This window comes from Apus apus, chromosome 4 (assembly GCF_020740795.1).
Source record: "Apus apus isolate bApuApu2 chromosome 4, bApuApu2.pri.cur, whole genome shotgun sequence".
Classification (NCBI taxonomy): Eukaryota; Metazoa; Chordata; class Aves; order Apodiformes; family Apodidae; genus Apus; species Apus apus.
In genome coordinates, this window is record NC_067285.1 from 27,802,388 (window position 1) to 27,828,453 (window position 26,066).

Below are 26,066 nucleotides of genomic sequence, written 5' to 3' on the forward strand. Positions count from 1 at the left end.
CTCGGGCTAGTGGAAGACAGAGGATCCAGAGAAAAGGCAGCCCTTCAGCTATAACGGAGGGCAGAGGTTAAATCTATTGGATTTTTTTTATTTGTAAGTATGGTCACTGCATACCCTCTCCCTGAAGGCTTCACTGAAGTAGAAGTGTTTGTCATCGGCACTGCTCTGCTGGTAGAAGGTAAGCTCAGTGCGGGACCTCAGAAGCAGTAAGATTTTTGCCCCTATTATTCCTAGTGGGAGGGGGAAGGAAAATGGAAGCAAACAGCATTTGCAGTATCCAGACCTATGTGGCTACATCACCAGTACTTCTAGTGAGTAAATCAGGGTGAGCTGCAAGCTGTTTGCCATTATCTGCTGTGTAGACATAGCTGCCCTCTGGTGAGGGAGTACTTGCCACTTAGCTTTCTTATCAAGAATTTAGGATGTAAGATTTTGTTGTTGACTTTTAAAGGCAATTTGATTTTCCTCAGAGAAAGGATGTTGAAATGACTAATGATCTCTCAATAAAATTTTTCTGCTTGTTTTGTGGGCTGTGATGGCCATCTTTAAATCAAAGATGATAGGTTCAAAGTAACGTGTTGACTGCTAGCGTACATCCAGATTGCACTGTCAGTGCTGCAACTAATGGCTGCTGGGTAACAGTAACAAACAGAAGTATATTTGTGAATGATTCAAAAGCTCTTACAGTGTTAAAACGCAAAATTTGAGCTAGGAAACGGTATTATTTTGATTTAGTCAATCTAGGCTTTTCTTAAGGCCTGTGTCACTTTGAGAGACTGCAACAAAACTGTCAATTTGTATCTGCTTGGCAGTTAGCAAAGGACAGGCTTGTAGCTAGGATTATTTCCGTGTCAGTTACAGCTCCCCCTTCCGAGCTACATCCCCGTCAGGGCTTGGGACCCCATCCCTGCATAGTACTGCTCAGCTGGGGATACAGGGATTGTGGGGCCTAACAGCAGAGGAGGAGAAGCTGTAGGCACAATCAAAATGGGATAAACATTCATCAACTCACCCTACAAAAGCGGAAAGTGGGAGAAAGGTAGGTGTTCACCCTCCCCTTGCAAGCAAGTTCAGTTGGAAGGCAGCATTGGATCTGCCTGCAAAGGAAAGCTAGAAGAGCTGTGTCAGAAACTCTTCCTCGGAAGAGAGAAGAAAAAGCTTCTACAGTTGGCCCAGGGGCAAGCTGCTGCCCAAACACAAGAGTTCAAGGCTAAACCTGGCCAACAGCCGCCAAGCCATCTGCAGGGCCTGGCACGACTTTGCACTTTGTTACTGAGGGGTGAGAAGTGCCAGGAGGACAGGGACACCATTGGGTGCTGGCAGAGCCCAACAACCAGGGTCCTACTAGGGGACAGCTGGTTGTGGTACCAGGGCCCTGCCAGCCCTCACCTGCCCACCCATCCACCTGTGCCCGGGGGGGCTGCAGCCTGCCAGGGAATGCAGTTGTTGAAGTACAAGTACAGTACCTGCTAGATGTGGTCTAACACATGTATGTTTTACTAAACACAAGTTAACAGGGTTTAGGCAGAATGTGCCCAGTGGATTGGCAATAATACTTAATCGTCTGACTTAGAAGGTAAAACTAATTCAAGATTTATTCACTTTCTCAGAGACTCTGAGAGAAAGGCAATGAGGACCTCCTTTTTTTTGCTGCAGCTTCTAAGTGCAGTTTGCACAAAAGTGTTGGGAAGAAGAAAAACTTGTATTCACTTTATTAACTGGACACATTTGCTGTTCTAAAAATGAAAACTCAAACTCAAAAACTCAAAAAATATAAAAATATTATTACGTTTTCTATTGTGCACTCATGCTGGTCTTCAAGTAAGGAAAGTGGGGTGAAGTTTGGAGCTTCCAAAAACAGAAGAAAGATAGAAAAAACATGGATATAGTAATAGCTCTTCAGCTCTACTCTAAACATGGTCACAAAATATCTCTCCTAAAGACTTGATTGCATTTGGGAGAGTTGGCAGCAGTTTTACCCTGTGGGTGGAAAGTAAGCTGGCAGAGAGGAACTAAGAACAGCAATCTTGAATGGCTCCAAATATTTACCCTGGAAATATTTTGTTATATGTTGTGCAATGAAAGACACACATCAGCCGTTACTATGGTTATGCCTTCAGCCGTTCATATAATTAAGGCATGAGCAGGATTTCTGACTAGACAAAATCATCCATCTTATGTAACTGCAGAATTAAGACAATTAAGATAAGTAACTACACTATTTACAGAATTAGGGGATATGGATTTTCTTCTGCACTGCATCATTTCTCTTTCCATGAAGAACACAAAGAAAAAGACATACTGCATCTCATCTAACTGAGACCTGAAGATGGAATGTTGAGTCAGAGCCTCATCAGAGCTACAGTAATTTAGGTCATCTTCAAAAGAACATTAAAGGACAAAGCTTAAACCAATAAGAATGGGCTCCAGGGTGGCACAGCTTTGTGCTGGGTGAATAGGTGGGGTTGCTTGGATGCTTCTTTCTGAGGACCATTGTTAACTTATTTTTTTAAATTATCAGTAACTGCTTTTTATAATTAGATTATTCCTTTCCACATATAGTCTATTGTTGAAGGGCAGTAATAAGATTGAGCTGGTGTGATTCAAGCACTGTGTAGGGTAACCTTAGAAGCCAAAAGGGAGGCAGGCTCACTGAAACGCAGCTGAGAGATTTCTATGCTTAAACACAAAAGAATGTTACAATTGTTATTAAACACAACCTGTTTTCTCTACCAAAGACAGGCCTGGAGACCTGAGCACCAGCACCATGTGCTGGCTGTCAGCCCCTCTGAAGCTGCCTTCTCTGCGTTTCCCTTGCTCTGACCCACATTTCCCTGGATGGAGCCTGGCAATCAGGCTTCTCTATTAAAACAAAATGCAGAATTACAAATAAGATTAAACCATTTCTGCTCTGCAGGACTGGCCATATTCCTGATGCAGTTTGAAGCACTGGCTTCAGCTACCATCTGTGACTGCTCTCCTGAAAGTCTTTCTAACTTGCATGCAGACTGTGACCACTACAGATTTAGCCCCTCTGCATAAGTTTCCACAGTAATTATTTTCTCTCATTAAAGAAAACAGTAGCATCATTCTAGTTATTTTCCATTTCCAGTTGAATCACACCAAACAATTCTGTATTTCAGCCCTGCTTGGTTTCTGTCTGAATGGCTTGACAATTATTTCTTTCCGAAAAATCAAAGAACTCCGAACACCCAGCAATCTGCTGGTTCTCAGCGTTGCACTGGCTGACTGCGGGATCTGCATCAACGCCTTCATTGCTGCCTTTTCCAGCTTCCTCAGGTATACCTTTTTTTTGCTAAAGGATGCTCCAAAGAACCACCAGAAAATGAACAGCTTTAATCCTAAGAGTTCTTTCTACCTTTCCACCTAACCAACCTGACCATTCTCTCTATCTGAAACAGCAAACTGGAACTCTATATAGTTCTACCAGACAAGCAAAAAAAAGCAGCCTGTACTGCAAATAATCACTGACAGATTGTAGGACTGATTATAAAGACATTTACCTGGACAGCTTTACCAGTGGTTACAACACAAGCTTGAATATTGAAACAGTAGTACATTTTAATTTGACTAAACCTCTAGACTGACCTCAAATTTATCTGTAAGTCTTTCTGTTTTGTTATAGACCTTTTCCATTAATGTACTTACTAGAGAAGTTTGTGGAAAATGAAAATGCAGATCTGTTAGCAGGGAGTTCACAGCAGTTATGACAGTTAGATTATTCACATTTTTACAAGTGAATAATTTAATCAGAGGACAGAAAAAATATCAAGCATTTCAGTGAATAATTACAAGAAACAACAAGCAAAGCATATGCAAAAAAACCCCACAAACCTATTAAATATTCCACTTAAGGAGCATATTTCTTAAGCCCTGGAAATAATTTCAATGAAGAGCTGAAATACAATTCAAGCAAGAATGTGAGTATTTTATTCTATCTTAATGAAGAGAATTAATAAAAACATTATTTGCAAATGAATAAGTCAATACCCTCCCGTAAGGCCCTGTTCAACACTATTCTACCTCTTGTGCAGGTCACTTTTATGTCTCATTGAAGTCAAAGATGCCTTTACTGAACTGGAGCTGAAAAGCTAAGATAAATACATCAAAATGAGCTTGGTTTTAGAAAGGGCAGAAGGACCTTTTCCTTTAAATGGGACCACAAGTTTCCCAGCCTCCAAGGAAGTTAACTATCTCCTAGTCAAAGGGACTTGCAGAGGTAGACTCCTAATGAATTATACTGGTGTTTGGTGGATACACGAGAAAGTAGATTGCTGAAGAGTTCCACCTCACAGTCAGTTTTATGAGCCTAAGAGTTAAGTTAGATGAACACAGAGAGAAAAAAAGCCATAGCTCTTTGCTATGGGTGACCAGGATATTGAAGGCACGTCAGCAGATGTCTGCTACACAAGACCACCTCATGATTCTTTTCATTTTACGTCTGCAAAGCCATTTAGAGACCTCGGTCTTGCTATCAGGAGTTTTTGTATTTGTTGTGAGCTGTTGTACTCTGTTGCACAGGGAACACTGGCTTTCTAGAACGTTATTACTCATTTGCTGTTTTCACGTTCAAAAATGGGCTGCTCCCAGTGGTTGCAAATTTTGAAGATAGGGATAATTAGATGAAACGTAGATTGCAAATAAGAAACCCAACTTTCCAACACATAAATGCAGGATTGTATTTTCTTCTCCACATTAAAAGTAAAAATAGGTTTTGCACTATCAGACACCACAGTAAGTGAAATGTTAGCAAATACCCAAAGCCAATCACAGGAACAGACTTCACAATGTTTCTCAGACTTAGAAAGCACATGCAGAGATTATGATTTTACCCTCTCCATTAATGCAATTTCCAAACGTATCTTCACCTTTTTCTATCATGTTCTTAACATGCTCCTTGTTTGTTGACAGATACTGGCCCTATGGCTCTGACGGCTGTCAAATTCATGGATTCCAGGGCTTCATGACAGCACTAGCCAGCATTAGCTCCAGTGCTGCTGTCGCCTGGGACCGGTATCATCACTACTGTACAAGTAAGGGCTACAATTTACCTAGCAACCTCATCCAGATCCTGCTACAAGGCAGCTTGCTTAGATTTCAAAGAATCCATGCACCCACATATTTATTATCTGCATATTTTATAAGTAAGTTTATTTATCTTACAGATTAGAAGTAGAGCAACTATAAACAATCTCTCCAAAGGACCACTTTCCATACAGGGGGCACTACCCAACCAGCACTTTCCTCTTCCAAATCACATCCCAGTCCTGACCATCTTGCCGTGCTTTAATTTTCTCCATAAGTTATCTTCAGTGTCCCAAACAAGATCCAGCTCCTCATATTGAAAATAAATCTATGCAACTTGGGCTTCCATCCAACACCCAAACAGGGTACCAAACAGATCTTCATGCCCATACAGTTTACTAATTACAGATAAACTTTGTGTAATTCAAGAGCTGCCTCTGCAGATACAGCAGCTGGAACAGAGCCCACAGCCAAGCACTTCTGCAGAGGTACGACCAGGCAGACAGATACAGCAGCCGTGCTGTTGACACTCACAGGCATTTTGGGGCACAAGAGCCATTTGTGGGATTTGTGCTGCATTCCAGGCTCCCTTATGTAGACTAGAATTCAGTAAATTTATTCCCAAGGAAGGAACAAGTTATCTGCAAGTTTCAATAAAAGTGGCAGACGTATTTTTGAGTCCTGAGAAGGGGACAAATAAATTATTTTTCTTCTCTTAGTGAAAGTAATTTTTTGTGGTTTTTTTTTCTTGCACTTTAGTTTTTAATTAGCTCTGACACCTTAGCTAGATTTAACGGAAATCAAATGTTAGTCTGGGAAATCAACCCACAAAAATAAATTTGCTGATTTTGTGGACTTATGAATGCATATTTTTTATTTAGGTGAGAAACAGAATTCTCAAATATATATCGATTTATAGAGATAAACATGTTCTGTCTTTTAGCACAGAACCACCTCCTAAACTTTGATGGTACTGGATTTGTGCATTCATGTAGCACAAGTGGAATTTTCTGCTGAATTATTTTCTGCTGAATTAGAATGTTGAGTTGGATTTGATGCTTGTGGAGACTGCTAGGATTTGTGCTCCTGCCAGGACTGCGGATGGGAAGAACAGGGGAATAACCGTATTCTCTTAGCACAGAAGTTGGGAAGCACAGCAAGGGGCATTATTATCTGCTGTAAAACAAACTATCAGTCTTTTGAGCATTTCACCTGGTAAAACCTGCTTACTTGTGAATATGGTGCACAGGGATGATGTTTGCTTTTGTCTAAGACAATAGACTTGTGCTGATTGTCCTGTGGGTGCTTTCACATGACCCAGCCTCCTTGCAAACACTAACTTTCACAGGAAATGCAGCAACTCAGTACCTGACAGTTCCCATTTCCCTCTCCAGTTTATTTGTAAGTAGTCAAAGGTTTCAAGTTATTAGGAATGGACTGAGTGAAAAACACTGGGTGCACAATCTCATGGCACTCATTAGGAAAAGGGAAAGAGACATGATATGAAATACAAACTTATTCTGGAAGTACACCTTAGCACTCTGTTATGCTAGGAATCTCCTAATCTGCACTATTTGACCATTTTGGCAGTCGTGTGGGAGCTCTGCCACCTGGGAAAAATGGATGAGGTCCTCCTGTGCAGATCTGCAGCTTTCATGTTTCCTGCTAAAGCAGGCCCTTTCCCAAGGAGTGTGGAGTCTATAGCACCCCATGTGACCACACTATTCCAAAAAAAATGTGTCCCTTTGGCATTGTTGATAGACAAATGCAATTTTTTCTTTTCTTGTCCTAAAGAACCAGTTGCTCAGACCACTTCCCAAAATATTCACTAAATGAAAGGGTAAAAGTTGGCTGGGGAAGAAACTGCTGAGCTACAGCACATCAATTCCCTCTGCTGTTAGCATCCACACAATCTTTCAGGCTCAGCCTCCATGTGAGTAAAGCAGCAAGTGGTAAAACACACACAGAGCACACAGCAAACTTGTTCAATCTGATGATCCCAATGAGGGTGGAAACATTGCAAATATTTTGTTCTGCAATTTTGGTCAAGAATTCAGCTCAGACAAGGAAAGGGTTTTTTTCATGTCCACACAAAGACACCAAATAATGCAATCTGTAAGCTAAATCCATACCAACACCCTGTGGACACTGAAATGTGTTTGGGGCTAGAAGAGTAGAATCTGTATTTCTCAAGAGAGACAGCCTGAAAATAAGCATGTCTGTGGAAAGACATTTTACTCTCTGCAACATTGACTTTGATGTTTTTGCGTCATGCACTGCTCCAGTTAAGAGCATACTACATTAAGAGTACAGGCAGAGAGCCCCTAATGGCACAAGCTTCTTTACTTTGTCCAAATTGTGACTTACAGATGGTCAAACATTGCTGCTATTACTGAAAATTTTGAACAACGAAACAAAGAACCCAGAAGGTTTTAAAAGCTCATTCTCTGTGGGTATTCCAGTAAAACAAACTTCTAGTTTCATCCCTCACATTCTGATTGTGAGGAAGACTAAGTCATATTTCACAGTTCTCATATGCCAAGCCTACAGGCTATACTGTGTTCTCAATCCATACATTAAATTTAGTTGACACTAGTGAGAACTGCATGCCTGTACAGAAGGTATAAAATACCTTTGCCTAAGAATCTATAGCTAAATCTATAGCTAAAAAGCTATCAACCTTTTATCTTCAGTCTCCGGGAACTGGTACTCCTTCCAGATTCAATTATGTCATCCCTAATATGTTTTTGTTAAGTCCTAAGAGCTTCTGAGAAAGCCTTTGTTGTGCCACTCCTCTGCTTGGTCACCCACTATCCATATTTCTGAGGAAGAAAGAACTTACGAGAAGTGTGAGAGATTACTACGATTATGAGAAAAAAATGGGATTTTTCAACCATTCTGGATATTAATAACACAAGTATGTTCACTAACATCCTGAAAATTAACCCTTTGTAATTTTGGCAGTCAATACAACCTCACTGACAAAATGCTAGCCTTTAAAGTGTATTGATAACTAGACATGTCACTCATCAGGTTACAGATTGATATTGATTGGCATATAGAAGAAAACAGTTTGACCACTACACATGACAGAGAAGTTAAAGAGTTTAATGGCATTTTACTCTTCCTTCTCTTGCTTTCTTCCTCCCAGGTAACCATGCTGGGCAACTCTCTTTTCATCCACTCATGTGGCTTTGGGGCCTATGAGATGCTACTTTCACAGCCAGGAGGAGAGAACTACAGAAATCTGTAATCTAAGAGTATGCAATAAGAGGAGAAAAGGCAGGAGAGACTGAAGGGTTTGAATGTCAAACACTATCAAGATGGGAAAACAGATTTTAAATTTGATATTTAGGGGGAATAGGAGAAAACAGAAGCAGTTTTACCTTAGTGCCTGACAGTGAAGGAGGAAAGAGCTCTGAGGAAGCTGTCAATAGCCAAGCATTCAGGACTGAAGATGACAAAGTAGGCATTGTTTGTTCTCCCTCCCTGGCCATGCAAATGAGAAAGACATCCTGAATTATGTTCTTAACATAGCAAGGCAGGAAGGAAGCAGCAGTCTGGGAGGTCTCACTGGATCTAGGATCAGACAGGCAGAGGGGAGCTGGTGGACAGCCCAGGGGGTCAGCAACCTGAAAGCAGGTAGCCACATGGCATGGAGATGTCTTTTCTGAAGGCATTTCAACCCAACACATGGCTGTTTTGGTGAGAGGGTAACACACTGCCATCAGCAGGTTATGGAGAAGGGAAGGATCCTGGCTAGGTGTTTTTTTTACTTCCATAACCACAGCATAGTTACAGTCTTAAAAGGAAAGAAAAAAAAAAGCCCAAAACCTAGAAGATTTTACACTTCAGGAGAAGATTTTTTTCCCCTTAAGAATTAAGGGGAAATAGAAAATCTGAAGTGATTTATGTCAGTACTTTTCTAAATATTCAGAAAGAAAAGACAAAATCAGCAGGGATTTTGCAGCAGCATTCAATTTCAAGTAGAATTGCAGTGAGTAGTATCTAATCCTTAACATTCAAGAAAATCTAGGTTGTCATATCAGTATTCAAAGATTAGCAGACTATCATTTGCTCCCTCTGCAGCTGTCAGCTCTGTCGAATTAGGAGCATGTTCTTACCTCTTGTCACACTTACTGCAGCCCCCTGCCACACTTCTTTCATCTAGTCTTGCACATGCATCAGTCTTCCCTGACAAAATGCCAGTCTTTGTACTGCATTTTGCATTGATCCTGCATTTTCACTGAAGCAGGAGGTAATCGCCTAGACAGTTTTATGATAATGAGAACCACTGCAAAAAAATTAATGGACTAAAAAAAATCCCTTTTATGATGTTATTATAAAGAGCTTTTTTTAATTATAGGCACAAAGGAAGCTATTACGTAGTGCAGCTTTCTTATTCCCACAAGAAATGAATACTTGTGAGCAACAGTGATTGGTGCTTTTCATACTGCAGATGAACTAGATACCAACACCTGTTTTACTTATGGCTGATATATATTTTCTCTTAATAAGACTTTCAGAAACTTTTGTCTTGGACAAACTTCCCAAATTTAAGTGATGCATGCCATGAAGTGTGGTACAAGGCATATTGTTCTGTAATATATCAGGTATTATGACTTAACTATTCGCAAGAATGAGCAAAAGGGACTTTATTTCCCTGCATCCAAGAAAATCCTGTTGACCTTTTGTTTGAGAAATTCCTTTTGAACACCAGTCTGATATCTAGATGAAAGGTAACCAACTGTGTCATAGACGTAATTTTTGCTCTTTCTGTGGAAATCAATTAAATGTTTGACCAATTTCTAAATCTTCAAATAATCTAAATTCATAAATGTCCCCACAGACTAAAGATGTAGAAATAGTTTATGATTATGCCACTAAAAACTGGCCAGTATTATCAAAAGAATTGTTCCATGCTCTATCAAGCACTTCCTAAAATTTAAGCTTTTGACATCACAGTTTTAGCAATCTTTAAACTATGTGGGTTTTCGGAGAAGTGATCTCTTTCTGTTCCAAAGCAATTACAGGAGCCATTTAAAAACCTCTGTATTAATATTTCACTGTATGGAAAAGAGAAGCTTCCCTCTTGCTTTTCCAGAAGAGAAAGCCAGAGCACAAGACTTATTAGACTTACTAGGACCAAATGGCCAGCACTGGGCCCTAATTAGGAATTATATCCTTAAGCATATGCTGAACTCCATACATACACATTTAACTGAATTAGGACCTACATGGCTATTAAATTAATTTTTATGAGGCCAAAAAAGGTCATTTAAGGTAAAGCAATGGCTTGTTCTGCACAAAAACAACTGAAATGTTCTCAACTTTATCTGTTGCTGTCAGCCCTCTCACAGAAGGACATTTTTGCCATGTGAACAAAGAAAAATCCTTTTGCTGTTCTTGTACTGAAAGAATTTTTTCAGCATTCTTGTAAAAGGGCAATTTCACTAACATGCCTACTTTATTACCCTTCTTTAAAATAAACAGGAACAGTACAACACAAAATAGCTACTGCAGAGTTTGTGGTCCTTTCTGGGGCTGCTGCCTTATAGGAACCCCCAGCCTGTACAGGGCCTGTGCAGCCCCCATGTGCTCTCCACCCAGGAGTCAGCTGTGTCTGATCCCATGGGGGTCCTCACCTCATGCATCTCACCTCCAATCCTTCACCTTCCTGAGAAAGGTCAACACTGGCCTGAATCTTCCTGGCCTGCTGTCTTGATGCTACTGTTCAAGGCAGATTAAAAGACTGCTTTCCAACCTCAGTGAAAATTGCATCATTACTTCTCCCTAATGGGAGATGTGATTATAAAGAAGTAGTGGACAAAGTCACCATGCTCCTTGCTGGTGCAGCTGGCCTCATGGGCTATTCAGCATGGGCACGATTTTGGATGTCAGCCTTGATGACTAAATTATCCAGACTTTTTTTGCACGCAAACAACAAGGCTAACACAATAACCTGCAGCAGGGAAGTCTGCCCGCCTTCTCCATTAAGAAATACTTCCTGTGTCTTATGAAGTTTACAGTCTTTCACTTCATTCATTGAACTATTCCAATGGTATTTTAACAAAACTGGATGAGATAGGCATAAGTGATCATTTCTGTATAAAATTAGAATATAGAATATTCTAATATGAATATATATAGAATATAAAATTAGAAAAAAATTACTAACGCTGAGCTTCATATTTCCTGTTCCATGCTAAGCAATGATTTTAAGGGCAAAATATTTTGACCAGCACTATTTTTAGAACAAGATCTGTTGTCAGGCTGTGTAAATATATCCACATGTATATTGATAAGCAGCAACTTTAGAACAGGTTAAATTTAATATCCACGTATGCCCTGCCTTCCTGGCAGGGCAGGGAAGTAGGCAGTGGCTAGGGAACGTGTGCAGGGTCACATTTCTGATCCGATCCACACCTTACAGTGGGGCTCTTGTTCTCCAAACACCACTTATTGCATTACCCTGTATCTTCTACCCTGCCCCTCATCTGAGCCTTTAAACACATTCCCAAAACACAAGAATATCATGCTGGTAACAGCAGCTGCATCTCCAGTATGGTACAAAGCTAAGCAGTAATACAGCATTTGTCTAAGTAAAGCACACAAAAGGGAAGTACAATTTGCTCTTTCCTAAAATTGAAAAGCTTTCTTCAAATTTTATGCAAGGTTGATTTCTTCAGACTCAGGTCAGGTACAGCCTACAAAACAGACAATTCCTTGTTTCTGCTTGAGGCCCAGGGGAGGCGACACTTGGCTCTGGCCATACAGAGCCAGACAGCTTTGCCTGGTCAATTTGCTCCAGGCACAGAGACCTGCTTTTCTCTTCCTGCAGGGAGCAAGATGCAGTGGAGCACAGCCATCTCCATGATGGTGTTTGCATGGCTGTTTGCTGCCTTTTGGGCCGTGATGCCCTTGCTGGGGTGGGGTGAATATGACTACGAACCCCTCCGAACCTGCTGCACCCTGGACTACAGCAAAGGTGACAGGTGAGGGCTGGGGCCAGCTCCCAAGGAAGCTGGAAGGGGGGTGGAGTCTGCCATCCCCTGGGGTGGCCTTGGCAGTGTACCAAAAACCCCAGATGTCCCCCATCCTTCTTGCTGGGGCAGATGTCACACCCTAGTGCAGGGCAAGGCAGGCACAGCCTGAGAGTGCCATGACTGCACAGCAGTATGCTGGAAGAGCTGTAGTCAGCTTCCTCCATGGGAGAGGCTGATGCTCAGGTTTCTCCTACTCACTTACTCCTTGGTCATCTATAAGGTGCATTTTTTTCTAGGTTTAGGACTTGATGCTCTTTCAGAATAGCTTTATTTTTATGCAGTCAGTCTAGTGATGATCTCTGAGTAGCCATGTTTGTGTTTAGAAACCTGTTGTGATTTTCTGCAATACTATCCATCCTGCACACAACAGCATGGTACAACTTAACCAGCCTTCAGCAAATGCTGCACCTAAAGCATGTTGACAAAACTGGTTTATTCCATTTAAAAAATACAAGTTAGTGAATATTTACAGCACGTTTACAGACATGCCCTAGAGAGGAATTAACAACCTCTTTATTTTCCCTCCTCACCTTTTCCAGAAACTACATCACCTACCTTTTTGCTCTGTCCATTTTCAATTTCATTATCCCTGGCTTCATCATGCTGACAGCCTATCAGTCCATACAACAGAAGTTCAAGAAAAGTGGGCACTATAAGGTAAGAAAGCTTCCTCAGCTCCCGCAAATGCCTTGCCAAAATAGGGCTGCACCCGATAGAGACAAAGTCCTCAAAAAGCCAATTTCTTTTACAGAAGCTCTGGCTCAGGTCCTTCTGTGCTAATTCCACAGTGTTCCTTGAGTAGGACAGTAGTGCAACACAGGATGGGGCCACTCAGAACATTCAAGGAAAACCCATCCTTAGAGATTTCAAGATTTGACCTAACAGCCACATCTGCCCTGATCTAGAGCTGTAAATAGTTCGCCATCAAAGCAGGGGTCAGACTAGTGACCTTGAGGATTTGCTTCCACCAACACTGGTCCAACTCTAGTCACAAAACAAACAGACAGCACACAGAATATTTGCTAATAGCATATCAATATTTATCCAGAGCAAATTTGCTCAGGAAGGATCATTATTTCCTGCTTTGCTACAGGTTCTTAGCTTATGGCTGAGGAAGTCAACCAGAACTGCAGCACTACAAGGGAGCACACAGGCAACCCGTGGGGGTAGAAGGGCCTTCCTAAACACGCCATGTTTACACATGGCTAAGGAAATTCAGAAAACTTTATGAGCTGGAAACAAAGGAATTGCTCTGGCATTGCAGGTTAATGGGAATTTAATGTGGTGATGATATGAGTTGTTTCCTCAGGGGCAGGCTATACGGTCTGGGGTACTATGCCTGGCTGATGGACACAGCCTGTCCCCTGCACTCAGTAAGTTCTCAAGGGGGATGTTATACCAGCAAAGAGACGGTCAGGCAGACTGGTTTTAGCTGTCTGGAACATATACATGTGCCCTTTACATAATTACTGAACAAATCTCATTGTTCATTAGTATAAGTCAATTACCCTTTTTTTTTTTTTTCAGTGAGTTTATGAAATAGATTGTGATTTCTTTCTTATGACATTCTGTAGCTGTGCAGATGAATTAGGATGCAGAAAATGTAAGGGTAAATTTATCACTTCCCTATTAATTAATATATATAAGATACTTGGGAACAGCTGACCATGAACACCACGGACAAGATCCTAGCATGAAGGACACAGGGACCTTGCTACCACGACACAAATGCCACTTGCATCCATCTGTTGCACTGCTGTAGTAGTGGCTTCACACAGTTTATTCATCTGCAAGACCCTCTAAGAAGTCAGCAAAGTATCATTCTGTTTTCAAATTAACACATGCCCTCACCCCTCAGCAGCAATTACTGGCCATGGTTTCTATGTCTAGCACACACCCTGATAAAACTGAGCTACTCCAAGGTGCCTTGTCACCTCTTCCCAGGAGAGACTGCCACTCCCCACCTGGCCTCCAGGAACAGAGTTTTGAGGCTTGCTGCACAGGCAGCCCTCGATGCTTTCTGATTTCAAAAGCAAAGCGGCTATGACACAAAATACCCTGTGGGCTGATCCCTTCCTACTACTGAACACAAACCAGTCTCACAGGGTCTGTCCCATCCACTTGTTGCAGTGTGTAGTTGTGAAACACAAAGGAATTAATTGCTCTTGTTTTTCAGTTTAATACTGGTTTACCATTGAAGACGCTGGTCATTTGCTGGGGTCCCTATTGCCTTTTATGCTTCTACGCAGCAATTGAAAATGTGATGTTCATTTCACCAAAATACCGCATGGTATGTCTGTGCTATCCAAGGGAATTCAAACAATGTCATCATTCTCCTCACTCTCCTCTCTAAGTTCCTATGGAACAATGCCAATTTACTCACAACTGGGTTTACTTTTTATAACATACATAGCAAGTAGTTAATTTTCTCAAAGCATTCTGATCATCTACCACTTCTAAGGCAAAATAGCTAAGCAGAGTGATAAAACAGCCATTGTCTTACTTCTTTGATCAAGCAACCATTTAGGAAGTCAGGGGTTATTTCTTCAGCAGATAGTACCCTGTACTACTTCATGGTTTGTAGGAGCTTTTTGTGTCCTTCACAGAGCCAAGTACGTGTTCAAAATTTTCAATTTTGAAGAAGCTGTTTGTCTCATTCATTTTTCTTATGCTTCCCCTCTCCTCAGGGATGCTGCAATTGATCACTCTTAAGGTTATGCTGCCTCTTTTTTCCCCATTTTTCTATGAGTCTTGGCTCCAAGGCTTCCTCTGGGGCTCAGTAATATCACAAAAAACTTTAAACTTTCATTCAGCCCCCCCCAAAATCAGCCCAGTTTCAGGTCACCAAGTGCAGTACTGTACTGAGGTATCCAGTATCCACATAAAATGTGTTAGTAATAATAGCCCACATCAAAAGATGTCCATGGAACACCCTTCACTCCCTCCAGTGTTTGTATTCATGCTCAACCAAAATATCCCAGTTTCATGCAATGCTGATCTAAATTCTTTCTCCTGGAGACTAATTTCCTGGGCAAGGAACTGACCAAATTGCTTTTACCTCTAATACCTCTTGAGGTAGCAAGCTGCTGCCATCAGAGACAGGCAATTTGTTTGGTAATGGGAAAGGGTAAAACTAGTATCAGGAGAGACAAGAAACCAGTGAAGCTGGCAGGATGGGTGGAGAGCCTTGGCTGAAATCAGCCCATTGGCTCCTTGGTGCATTTTTTCTATTAATAAATATTGTGTCTCACAACAGATTCCTGCCGTTATTGCCAAGACTGCGCCAATGGTGGACGCCTTTGTATATGCCCTGGGGAATGAGAACTACAGAGGAGGAATATGGCAGTTCCTCACAGGACAGAAGATTGAGAAAGCAGAGGTTGATAACAAAACTAAATAATTCATTACAGCATTAAGCCAAATTAAACAGGTTCATCACTGAAAGCAAAACGGTAGATGAAACTGTGCATTCTCTGATATGTACATGCAAAGGTGGTTCCACATTGGAAAGGCCATGTATTGGCTACAAGCAATGAAAAACTGAAAGAAAGTCCTTCAGATAACTGTCCAAATACCAAGAGCTGCTTGCCAAACAAGCTGCCTTAAACCTGTGTTGATTATCATCAGTCTCATTTTATATACCACTGCAAATAAACTATGTGCTGGAAAGAATTTTTTTTCCTGATACACTAAGATAAAAGCTGGGCAAAGTAACTGAAGTAGGGCATTCATTTATCCACTGAAACCTTCTCAAATCAATCTGTGCAGTTTGTCCATATGTTAACATCTGGATTACTAAAAGATTAAAGAAGTACCCAGTATTACACCACATGTCTGTAGAAAGAACTTGTTCATTTGAACAATGCATTTTCAATGCACCCAAAATGGGAGTTCCAAAATTTCCATGATGAATCTGCCATCCTAATTCCATAAAAATATTTCAGAGGGCATTTTACCGCAATAAGAAATATTAACTTGGCTGCTATTCAAATTAATTAGTGTGTGACATTCAACTTTGACACACACATTCAGCTGCATCAGACTTTGCAGCTGCTGGTTACCAGGACAATTAAAAAGCTCACAGTCCATCCCCAAAACATTAATCTTTTATCAAACACTGAACAAAAAGTAAAGGGAGTTATGGGTCAGATTCTGTTCTAAAAATGTCGTAAGAATAACTATTAACTTCTTATCTGCCATTAAATTCCTCTACGCTCTGTACAAGTGGTAACACTCACTGAATCAGTCGTGACTAAAGAGTCTGAGCAAGTAAAAAGCTACTTATTTTACAATTATCAGAATTAATATGTATTTTAAACTATTAGAAATGTCTACCGTAAATGCTTATATTTGCTCACATTTCCTACAGGATAAAAAACTGTCAGTTGATGTTGCCTGTTTCTACAAGATGTGTCTCAGAATGACCCATTTGCAAAAAAAAATAAATATGTCCATGGCACACAGAATACAAAAGATTGTGCATACAAAGAGCGAAACCTAAGTGATTCTTACAGGGATAATATGGTTAATTTCCAAGCATTGACAGTGAGAGAGCTTTTGAAGATAGCCAAAGAAAAAGATGACCTGCCCCTATGATGTTTTTCAACATATTAAAAGGGAAAATGGTTGTGTATGGGTTACAGAAGTGCAGATGGTGCAATCCTGGAAGCTAAACAGTCTCTGGATAGAACAGATATTCCCCTCATGGCTACAGATAGGAAATAAGTGTCATTTTGTCACAAGCGAACCAGCAGGATCCTATTTGGAGATGTGTTTTAGGACTTGGGAGGCTCAATCTAGTCACAAGCCACCCAAAAGAACAGTAAACAATGCCATGACAAAATTATTCAGAGTCATCACATATAAAGCTGACAACTAAGACTTACATCCTAGGTGCACATAATATTGAGCAGATGACAAAATGTTTGTACTGGTAAGTGCGAAATAATGTATATGGGCACAAAATTACCTTTAAGTATGTATCTACAGTGACAGGCTCTGAATCTGTAATCATCTCTTTCTCAGGAAAGAGACCTGGGCAGGTTTTGAAATTATCAGTTCCCTTGTCAGCAGGGTCATAGTGACAAATCCCAGCAGAATACTAAAAATCACTAAAAAAAGGAATAGGATACAAGAGGACACATGGTCACACCACTTCAAAGCCACTGTGCTCAGACTTATTGAATAGAGGGCATAGTTTGGGTCATTCCAACTCATAGAGACTATAGATAAGCTAGAAAAGTGCCACAGGAATGAAGAAAAATAAGGAGAACCCAGCATTCTCCCTCATTTCAAGCCTGCAGTGTTCAAGCTTCTCCTTATGTTTGTAGCTAGTGAGAAGATCAGAGACAGCCTTATTGAACCAGTGGTTCAGGTGATGTGAAGGTGGGACGATCATTTGCTGCTTCCAACAGCAGAAGAGTGATGGAACACACAGTAAAATTAAATCAAGCTATGTATTTTCCGTTTGTGGTTTGAGCAGTGTTTTTCATGTTTGCCTACTGAAACACATTATGGCCTATCTAACAATACTGCAATAATGCAACAAATAACAGTTTAAGACATTTGATTAGGATTTGAGCCCCTTTTGGCTTAAAGGGAACTCATCTGAGGTGTTGGCTCTTAGTCCGTTTTCAGACTGATTTTTGACATGCTCTTACTGTAAACCTTTTATTGTAGGAATAGAAAGCAGCAGAGCTGTTCATTCTGTTGAACAGACACAAATTTTAATGTGTTCAGGTTTGTGTATTCTGTTTCATATTTGATTACTGAAAGCTAGTGATGGGTAAAGCTGGGTATTATTACTTAGTAAGCATAAAGGTGCTTAGTGTTATTTAAGCCTTGAGAGAAATAGGGACTCTGTCCTGAGCAGCAACCAAAGCTGTCCTTCAAGGCCGCGCTGAAGAAATGCAAGGTAACAAAGTAATTGATATCCTTCAGACCTAGTGATGGTGTAACACTTGCAGATATGCTTTTAAGAACACGGGACATGCATAGAGTCCAATATAGGGCTATAAGCCAGGACCACAGCAGAGGCAGTATGGTGCATTACAGTGACACAACAGGCTGTCCCAGCCCAGAGGGCCCTCACACAGCTCTCCAGGGCAAGACCTCACTCCAGATGGTCCCCTGTGCCACAGTGTATTGCACTGAGTAGCTCTGAGCTCTGGTTGCTCCCATCTGCTCAGAAATCCCACCTAGTTTCACTCTGCACCTCCAAATCTAAGGATATACATAAAATCTGAATCATTTCTCCTGTCATTCATCTCCAAACTAAATACCTTAAATTAATGCTTCTCAGTCAGGCTCATAGCTGTCCCAGCCTAGTACCTCCTTCATACAAAAAGTTACAAAGGCTCCTGAGTGAAGAGCGGCAAAAGAAGCATTTGAACAAACTGGGTGGACTTAAACACCTCTGCAGTTCTGGCTCATAATATCTTGACTGCTGACTTCCTACCAGAGTGGATGAAATGAGGTTGCTCTTGGCTTATTTATTGGATCATGGATAATCCTACTCTCTCTAGAAAAATAAAAAATTTTTAAAAATTGAAGCAAACAAAAAAAAGATATGGAAATAAACACAGAAGTTTCCAGGAACTGATCACCAAGGTAAAAATCCTCTTTTAGCAATAACTGGTTCTCACCTCTAATTTATTCCCATTAAGAAGAACTAGTTGATGATCAGTGCACAAAGAAGTGTGCTGTGTTTCTTTCAGAAAAATGTCTGAAAGCAAACTGCAATGCATCAAGAAGCCCAACATACACTTCCAGTTAATTACACAGTTTATCCTGAGCACAGTCAGACTTGACCACAGAAGTGCTGGCCCCATGCCCTCTGGCACTGCTGGTTTTCCAGATCTTGCAAATGAGTATCTGCTACCATCCTGATAAAGCCTGTCACAACAAGGTCCCATATCTTGAATAGGTTATGCTGAAGCATGCAAGATCCCAGCATGTTTTCAAGCTCTGGAGAATTGCAGATGGCTAGAAACAGTATTTATATTATCTTAACCAAAGTGCACCCAGGGGGATTAAACAGGGGCTGCACAACACTTCCATACAGCTAGTTATCCCATCCACTATTCAGAAAAACAAAACAAAACAAAAAAACAAACACCAAAAAGAACAAAAAGGATGAAAGCATAATGCTTGGATGCATTTGGCAACTCAGCTTAAGCCAGGACAACCAGTCTGAACACCAGATTACTATCTGTCCTGTCACTAAAGAGGAGAATGTCTACAACCTACCCACTTTTAAAAATAATTAGATGGCACTTCAGGTTTGCTATTGCAGCCCATTGTTGGGGAGATTTGGACAATTATTCACAATCAAAATAGAAGTGGAAACTGTGCCTGTCCTTAGGGTTCAAACCTGACTCAGTATCCAACCACTCTTAACGCACAATGACCTGCAGTATTGTATAAAATATTACCAAATCACGCTGCCATCCCTCTAACTGGCCATCTAATGCTGCTCATTTGTGTCAGAGTGAATATTTTGATGCGCTGATGAAAAACAGACTTCTGAAAAAGAAGTAGAAGGCAATTTTTCCTCCTTATCACAGAATCATTCTGGTTGGAAAAGACCTTTAAGATCATCTAGTCCAATCCTATCCCTGGACATGAACAGCATCATTTCTTCACATTTTCTTTCAGCACATAGAAATGATTCATACCTTAAATAGCAACTCTTGCAGTCCTATTTTCAGGGCTATTGAACACCCACAACTCCAAATGAAGTTACTGTATCCTGCAAATCAAGGTCTTGCTGACTCAGCTTTCCTGCACTGCCCACACTTACAAACACCCTACAGCTCAATAAGAGTCAAGTTTTTCTTCAGTGAGCATTCTTCGTGTGCTCTATGCACTTTCTAAGGTGTTTTTGCTATCACCTCTTGTACATCTGATTGGGGCATTACATACCAATTTTGGAATTAGGGTCAGGGAAAGAATTTGCACTCGTCCCAGGCTATCATCATAACACTTTGAATTGCATTACCTTAAAACAGCAAAGTGAGTTGGTTTTGTCACAACAGGGAAAAAAGGACTGCCAGATTCCTAAATACGGACCCAAGTGCTAATGATTAGTTTGGTTCAACAAGTTAACATAAGAGATTAAAAACGTAATGTAAAATCCTAATAATATTATGATGGCACGTGTTAGCCATAAGTACTCATGTACTTGTGTCTCACTTAAATTCCTCTATATGTTTCCTATGTGAGAAAGGCAAAGTGAAAACTCACACCTCAGCTTATGATACTGAGAGTTTGCATTTTGGAGTTAAATTCAAAAATATTTGGTACCATCTGCCCTGTATACCTATTTACACTTACAGATTATTCATCAGAGGGTTACAATCAATGGTCTGTATGAGCTATCCTAGACTGACTAACACATTAAACAATCAGAAGATGGTTTGTTACAAACACAGGCATTCCACTTTCTGTAGAGAAAAAGGGAGAATGAATCTGTTGTGTTAGGATTATGTAAAACAATATGAATTTTTAAATGGCGAACAGACATCATCACACATCTATTTTAAGTGTTTGGAAATTTGCTAATATAAGGTAATCTCTTGTGTGTCATTGAAAGACCAAAGGATCCAATAATAACAGGAACAGAGAGCACAAAAAATTTAAGATGATCTCAATAAGATGAAAGTTTGAATGGATACAAATAAAATTGTACACACATAAGCAAGATGTTTCCTGTGTGAGCCATGTATGAAAATTTTCAAAGCAGGTTTTATTCAGAACACAGCATCAGATCACAGAAGAGGAGAGCTGGGGCTGAGTAAAGGCACTGTGCTGGGATACAGATTTTGCTCATTTCAGAAGAAGCACAAGAGATGACTCCCCTGAAAAATACTAGAGAGACAAGGAAAAGGGAACTGAAGCAAGCTGCAACCTCCTTTGACACCCTGGCCCACAGAAATTGTCAATACAATGAAGAACATACACCTAGATGTTGATTTTATATTGAGAAGTATTTCATATGCAGATTCAATTACCTGCTTTAAAGGAGTCTAGCTTTAATTAACCTAAGTTTTAACTTAATGTAAATTAATTAAACACTTTAGAAATACGCTTCAGAGCACAACTCTTAATTCAGTAGGTCTCGAATGGTAGAAAATGCTTCCTTTTAATAACAATTTGTTCTTAGGAATCTGAAAAATAATTGTGTAGTTATAAAGCAAGGCCTAATATTCTAATACAGTGCTATCGCAAGTCAAGTTTTAAAAATAATTATTTCTAACTGGTAGTAAAAGAATGTGACCATAGGGAGACAAATACTTGTGCCCCACAAACACATGTAACTTATTTTTTATGAAAGGACTGAAATAATGAAAGCCAACAAAGAAAATTACAGAACTGGGTGTGGCAAACAAGCTTCCAAGTCCTAACAGTAAGAGTTCTAAATTTTCAGTCTTTAGAACTTGACAGTGAAAACAAACTGTATTTTGGCAGACAACAGCTGGAGGCTGTAATTGCTGAATAAGTCACTATTTGAATTTTTTTCGTGAACAGTGAGATAAGAGATTCAATTTTTTTTCCACTCATGGTGTTCAATTATTTGTGTCCACTGCCCCAAGATTTGTTTGACTGACCTACACAAGGAGGTGCTTTGGCAGCATTCTTGACTTCTCCCTCCATAAGCTGACCTCTCATTCGAACACAGGCAGTTTTGCAAGCAAATTATATCACATTAGGTGAGAAGTTATTGTGCTGAAAAGCAGCTGTACAAGCAGAAGCTTAAGGATGCTATTAACTACAAATGGGGCAGGAAAAATGCCATTAAACAAATAGAGAGAAGACAAAACCAATGCCTTGATGGCAGTATTTGTCAGCTCTTTCACTACTGAACTGGAGTTATGCTTCTGGCCCAGCAACACATCCAGAGTGGCAGCATGTGCTAGATACCACATTGAATGGCACCTCTGATGTACGGATCAAATGCTCTATTTCATAGAGGGCCCTGCAGCCCTCCCTTCACTGGGAAGGTTTCAACTTTCTTGCAATACCTAACAAAGAAAGATCTTAATGGAGACAAGACAGTGGACTAATTTACTGAGCTAGCCCATTATCTACAAAGAGATTACATATTGAGATACTTGGCACAGACATGAATTTGGTACATAAACTCTCCCCCAAAAGTGGTATCCACACATAAGGAAAACATCTTAAACTATAAACCAGAAAAGAGGGTTTTTTTGTTTCATATCCTGCCTGCTTGGCCTTCAGCACCGCATTGAGCCACTTCTCTGCAGTCTGTTTTCAGCAAGGATTCAAAACCTGGGACTATACAACTAGAAATCTATATTTTTATATAATGAGCAAGAAAACACTATTATGGCCAAAATAGATGCTTTTTTGCACTAATCTGGGAGTGAGTGGATTCAAATCCATTTCTTCTTAACCTGATAGCAAACATGCATCTTCTCTTGCCCAGAAGAACCACCAGGCTGTTCCAAAATCTGCATTTTCCTACTGACACTATAACCTTTGTAGAAAAAAATACAAGGTTTTTGCCAACTGAAGGGGCAGAAAATGAGAACAAGCAATTTGGGATTGATCTGGCTTTACTAGAAGGGAAATCTGGATTGTGGTTTTTGCTTCCAGGACAAAAATGCAAACTCATATGTTGCTAATAAACAGTTGAATTTCTCCAAATTAATTGTGAGCAAAATATGACAAACTACACCTTTTAATGGACTAAAAACTAGGCCAGTGACAGGTCTTAAAATACAGTTGGTAGGCAGATACCACTGAAAAAGGGCATTTTTAAGCCAGAGAAACATGGGGGTTTTTGCTTCTCTATACTCTAACCATGTATTTATGTGACATAAAAATTTGTGGAGCAGTAAACCAAGAGATAGATGGGTTATAATTACAGGATGACCTGAACCACCAGGGTAAATGGTTGTAATCTGATAAAATGTATTTTGTTAAGATTAAGTGTTTGAGATCCAAGAATGGCAGTCGCTTATATTTGCATAATGGAGGACTTTGCTTTAAAAAACAGAGCTCAGAAAAGGATTTAGTGGTCATTATAGATAATCGCCTCAATATAAGCTGTCTGGGCAATGCTGCAGCAAAAAGGACTAATGAGATTCTTGAATATAGGGGGTGGGGAACAGTACGAAGCAGAAATAATGAAGGATTCCAGCATCTCTGGGCAGCACTGCCAAGACCCCTACTAGGTTACCAAATCCTGTCCCAGTGTCTGCATTTTAAAGAGGATTTGAAGACATTGAACAGAGTTCAAGCCGTCATTGCAAATGAATTCTCTGGCTTTAACAAAAAAGCCCAAGCCTTCTGACATGATGGGTAAGGACCTCAACATACTCAGCTCACTGAAGCAACAGCATAGATGTACTTTCATCATACTGTGTAGGTAATTGCACTTGGGGAAGATATACATGAGGAGCCTTCCAATCTGGCTGACAAAGATCTGATGAATAAAAGCTGAAGCTAGAGAAATTCAACCTTGAACTAATGGGTGTCTCACCACCCTTACAGTAAGTAATTTATTCCTAATGTCTAACCTAAATCTACCCTCTTTCAGTTTAAAAATCATTACACAACCTTGTAAAAAGCCCCTCCCCAGCTTTCCTATAGCCCCCTTCAGGTACTGGAAGGCCACTATTAGGTCTCCCCAGAGCCTTATCTTCTCCAGGCTGAACAGCCCCAACTCTCTGAGCCTGTCTTCATTGGAGAGGTGCTCCAGCCCTCTGATCATCTTTGTGGCCCTCCTCTGGACTCGCTCCAACAGCTCTATGTCCTTCCTGTGTTGAGGGCTCCAAAAGTGGACACAGTACTCCAGGTGGGGTCTTACAAGTACAGAGTAGAGGGGCAGAATCATCTCCCTCAACCTGCTGGACACACTAATGAAAGACAGGAACAGCTTATCAGGAGAACTAGTGAAACAACCGTCACTTGCAGCCTTTTAGACATAGACTGATAGCTCTTTAGCCTACTTTCAGACTAGATGATTCCTGTTGTCCTTCCTAGCTCTGTAGGCTATGAACCCTTAGTTCCCTTATGCATATCTCTACCTCCTCCACCCTTGGTGAAATGGGATTGCTTACACTGTACTCCACATGCTTGCAAAGTTTCCATGATGGCTCAAATAATGCTACAGGGTTTATGACCGGCAAGAATACAGAGTTGGCATTGTGGGGCCACAGTGGCCTCATAGCCAGAGAGAAAGGGTGATAGAAGCCAAGTGTTTCTGACTCTGACATGTGTGAGACAACCAGGGAGAGGCATCAGGTGGTGAACCATTGCTCCTCCTCAACAAGAAAAAAAATCCTTTCTTTCTTTACATTTTGCTTATTCTAACAGATGTACCTATGTTGCAGTCCCAGAAATGCTATGTATCGTGACAGACATACCACAGGAACTTCAGACAAATTAGCCTGCCACACACGGGAGGTCACACTACATGATCTTATGGTCCCTGCAGTTGTTTCTTTTCCCTGCATTATCTCAAGTATGTTTTCTTTTCATGGGTCACTGGAGCAGAAGTATAAAAAGAGGGAAGAAAAAGTACCTCGTGTCCCCTGGGAGTAAATGAGTGAATGCACTGACTTTTAGGCTACATGAAGGTAAGAAAGACAAGATGAAACCCCGTCACTTGAGCAACTTGTCTGTGAACTGCAGCTTTCTCCCACTTTTATGTGCTCATCATCAGCCTTACAACACATGAAACAACAATGAGTTTAAACCAGAAACATCAGTGAAAAAAAACAAGGTTCTTGACTCCAGTGAAAACCCACTCAGCAGATGAAATTAGGAGCATTAATCCCATGGCATTGTCCATAATTAAAGGCTCCACCTACCAGCAAACAGCTGTGTAACTACTGCTGGCTGAACCTCTGTGCTTTGAAATGGGATTAAATGAAAGGAAAAGCAAGCATCAAAAGCATTAGTAGGACAAGCAATATCTTAGTGTATCTTGTATTGTATGGACCAAATAATAAAACTGGTTTATTGCTGTTCTTTTGCAGTTCTTCTTTCTGAGAAATCATTATCAGCTGAGAGTACTACAAACAAAGGAATTCAGAACTAGAAGCATGTCAGCATCCTATTACACTATAGTCTAAGCTTAAATCCTGCACTGAGCGTTTACTTCTTTTTGCTATATTTTAGAAGCCTGAGCTCATCAATGAAGTCTATTCCATTGACTTACCACCACAAGAGAATACTATGCCTTATACAGGTTATACAAATAAAGAATTATCCAAAGAGGTAGTGATCTCTCCTTGTGTGTCTTTAAATGGTGCATGTTGTTCTTCTGGCTGAAAACTATTTGTAGATTTGGACAAATGACAGGATAGCAATAAGAAAGAGTCATCCTATGGGGAAGGTGCCATATGGTACACAAATCCCATTAAGAGGGTTTAATTGTTATTTTAAATCCTATAGACAAGCAGTAATAAAAGGGAGCCTGGTTCAGATATCCTCCAGAAGCCAATTTTGCTTACATTTTGTTCATACTGAGAATGCAAGATTCATCCCTCCTCCTGCTAGCAGCCATTAAATATGACTGAAAGAATGGTGGAATGACTCCCAGTTACTGCAAGCAAACACCAGTAAGCAAGTCAGCTCTCATCAAGTCACCAAGTTCCTGTACTGTCCACATGCTAGAAGCCAGTCCTCTCTCAGCTGCACTGACCACTCAGAGAAGCTGGTTCATCTATAATGTAGTGATGGGATTTTCCTCAGTTTAAAATCTGTCTCTTTTCAGAAGTAACCCAGCCTCCTGACAGAGCTGTAAGGTCAGGGCTGCAATGAGCATTACTATTCACACATCTGTGTTTGTTGTTTTGTTTTTTTTTTTTTCTATTTTGGTTTTGTTTGTTGTTTGTTTGTTTTTTCTTGTTTTCTTTTTTTCTCCAGGTGATGGAAAAGAATTTATCTTGGAGGTATTTTCAGGCAAGGTGACAGTATTGTAATGAAGGGGAAGTACTG

At 40.4% G+C, this 26,066-nt stretch overlaps 1 protein-coding gene across 2 annotated transcripts; it reads left to right on the forward strand.

Moving 5' to 3' along the window:
• Nucleotides 1-26,066, forward strand: RGR (retinal G protein coupled receptor). 2 transcript variants are annotated; one of them, XM_051617398.1, is made up of 7 exons: nt 1-178; nt 3,144-3,300; nt 4,933-5,054; nt 11,888-12,041; nt 12,632-12,749; nt 14,269-14,382; nt 15,349-17,086. In XM_051617398.1, the coding sequence occupies exons 1-7, from the start codon at nt 100-102 to the stop codon at nt 15,490-15,492; spliced, it is 888 nt and encodes a 295-aa protein (XP_051473358.1). In that variant the 5' UTR covers nt 1-99; the 3' UTR covers nt 15,493-17,086. The 2 variants fall into 2 exon arrangements, with proteins under 2 accessions (XP_051473358.1, XP_051473359.1); XM_051617399.1 differs by lacking the exons at nt 14,269-14,382; nt 15,349-17,086 and adding an exon at nt 25,995-26,066 and having other exon boundaries at nt 37-178.

Excerpts from the sequence above, each read along its gene's own strand:
- RGR (XM_051617398.1), top strand. The coding sequence starts at position 100 with ATGGTCACTGCATACCCTCTCCCTGAAGGCTTCACTGAAGTAGAAGTG. Across the intron at positions 12,042-12,631 it reads GACTACAGCAAAGGTGACAG|AAACTACATCACCTACCTTT; the intron begins GTGAGGGCTGGG and ends CACCTTTTCCAG. Across the intron at positions 12,750-14,268 it reads AGAAAAGTGGGCACTATAAG|TTTAATACTGGTTTACCATT; the intron begins GTAAGAAAGCTT and ends CTTGTTTTTCAG.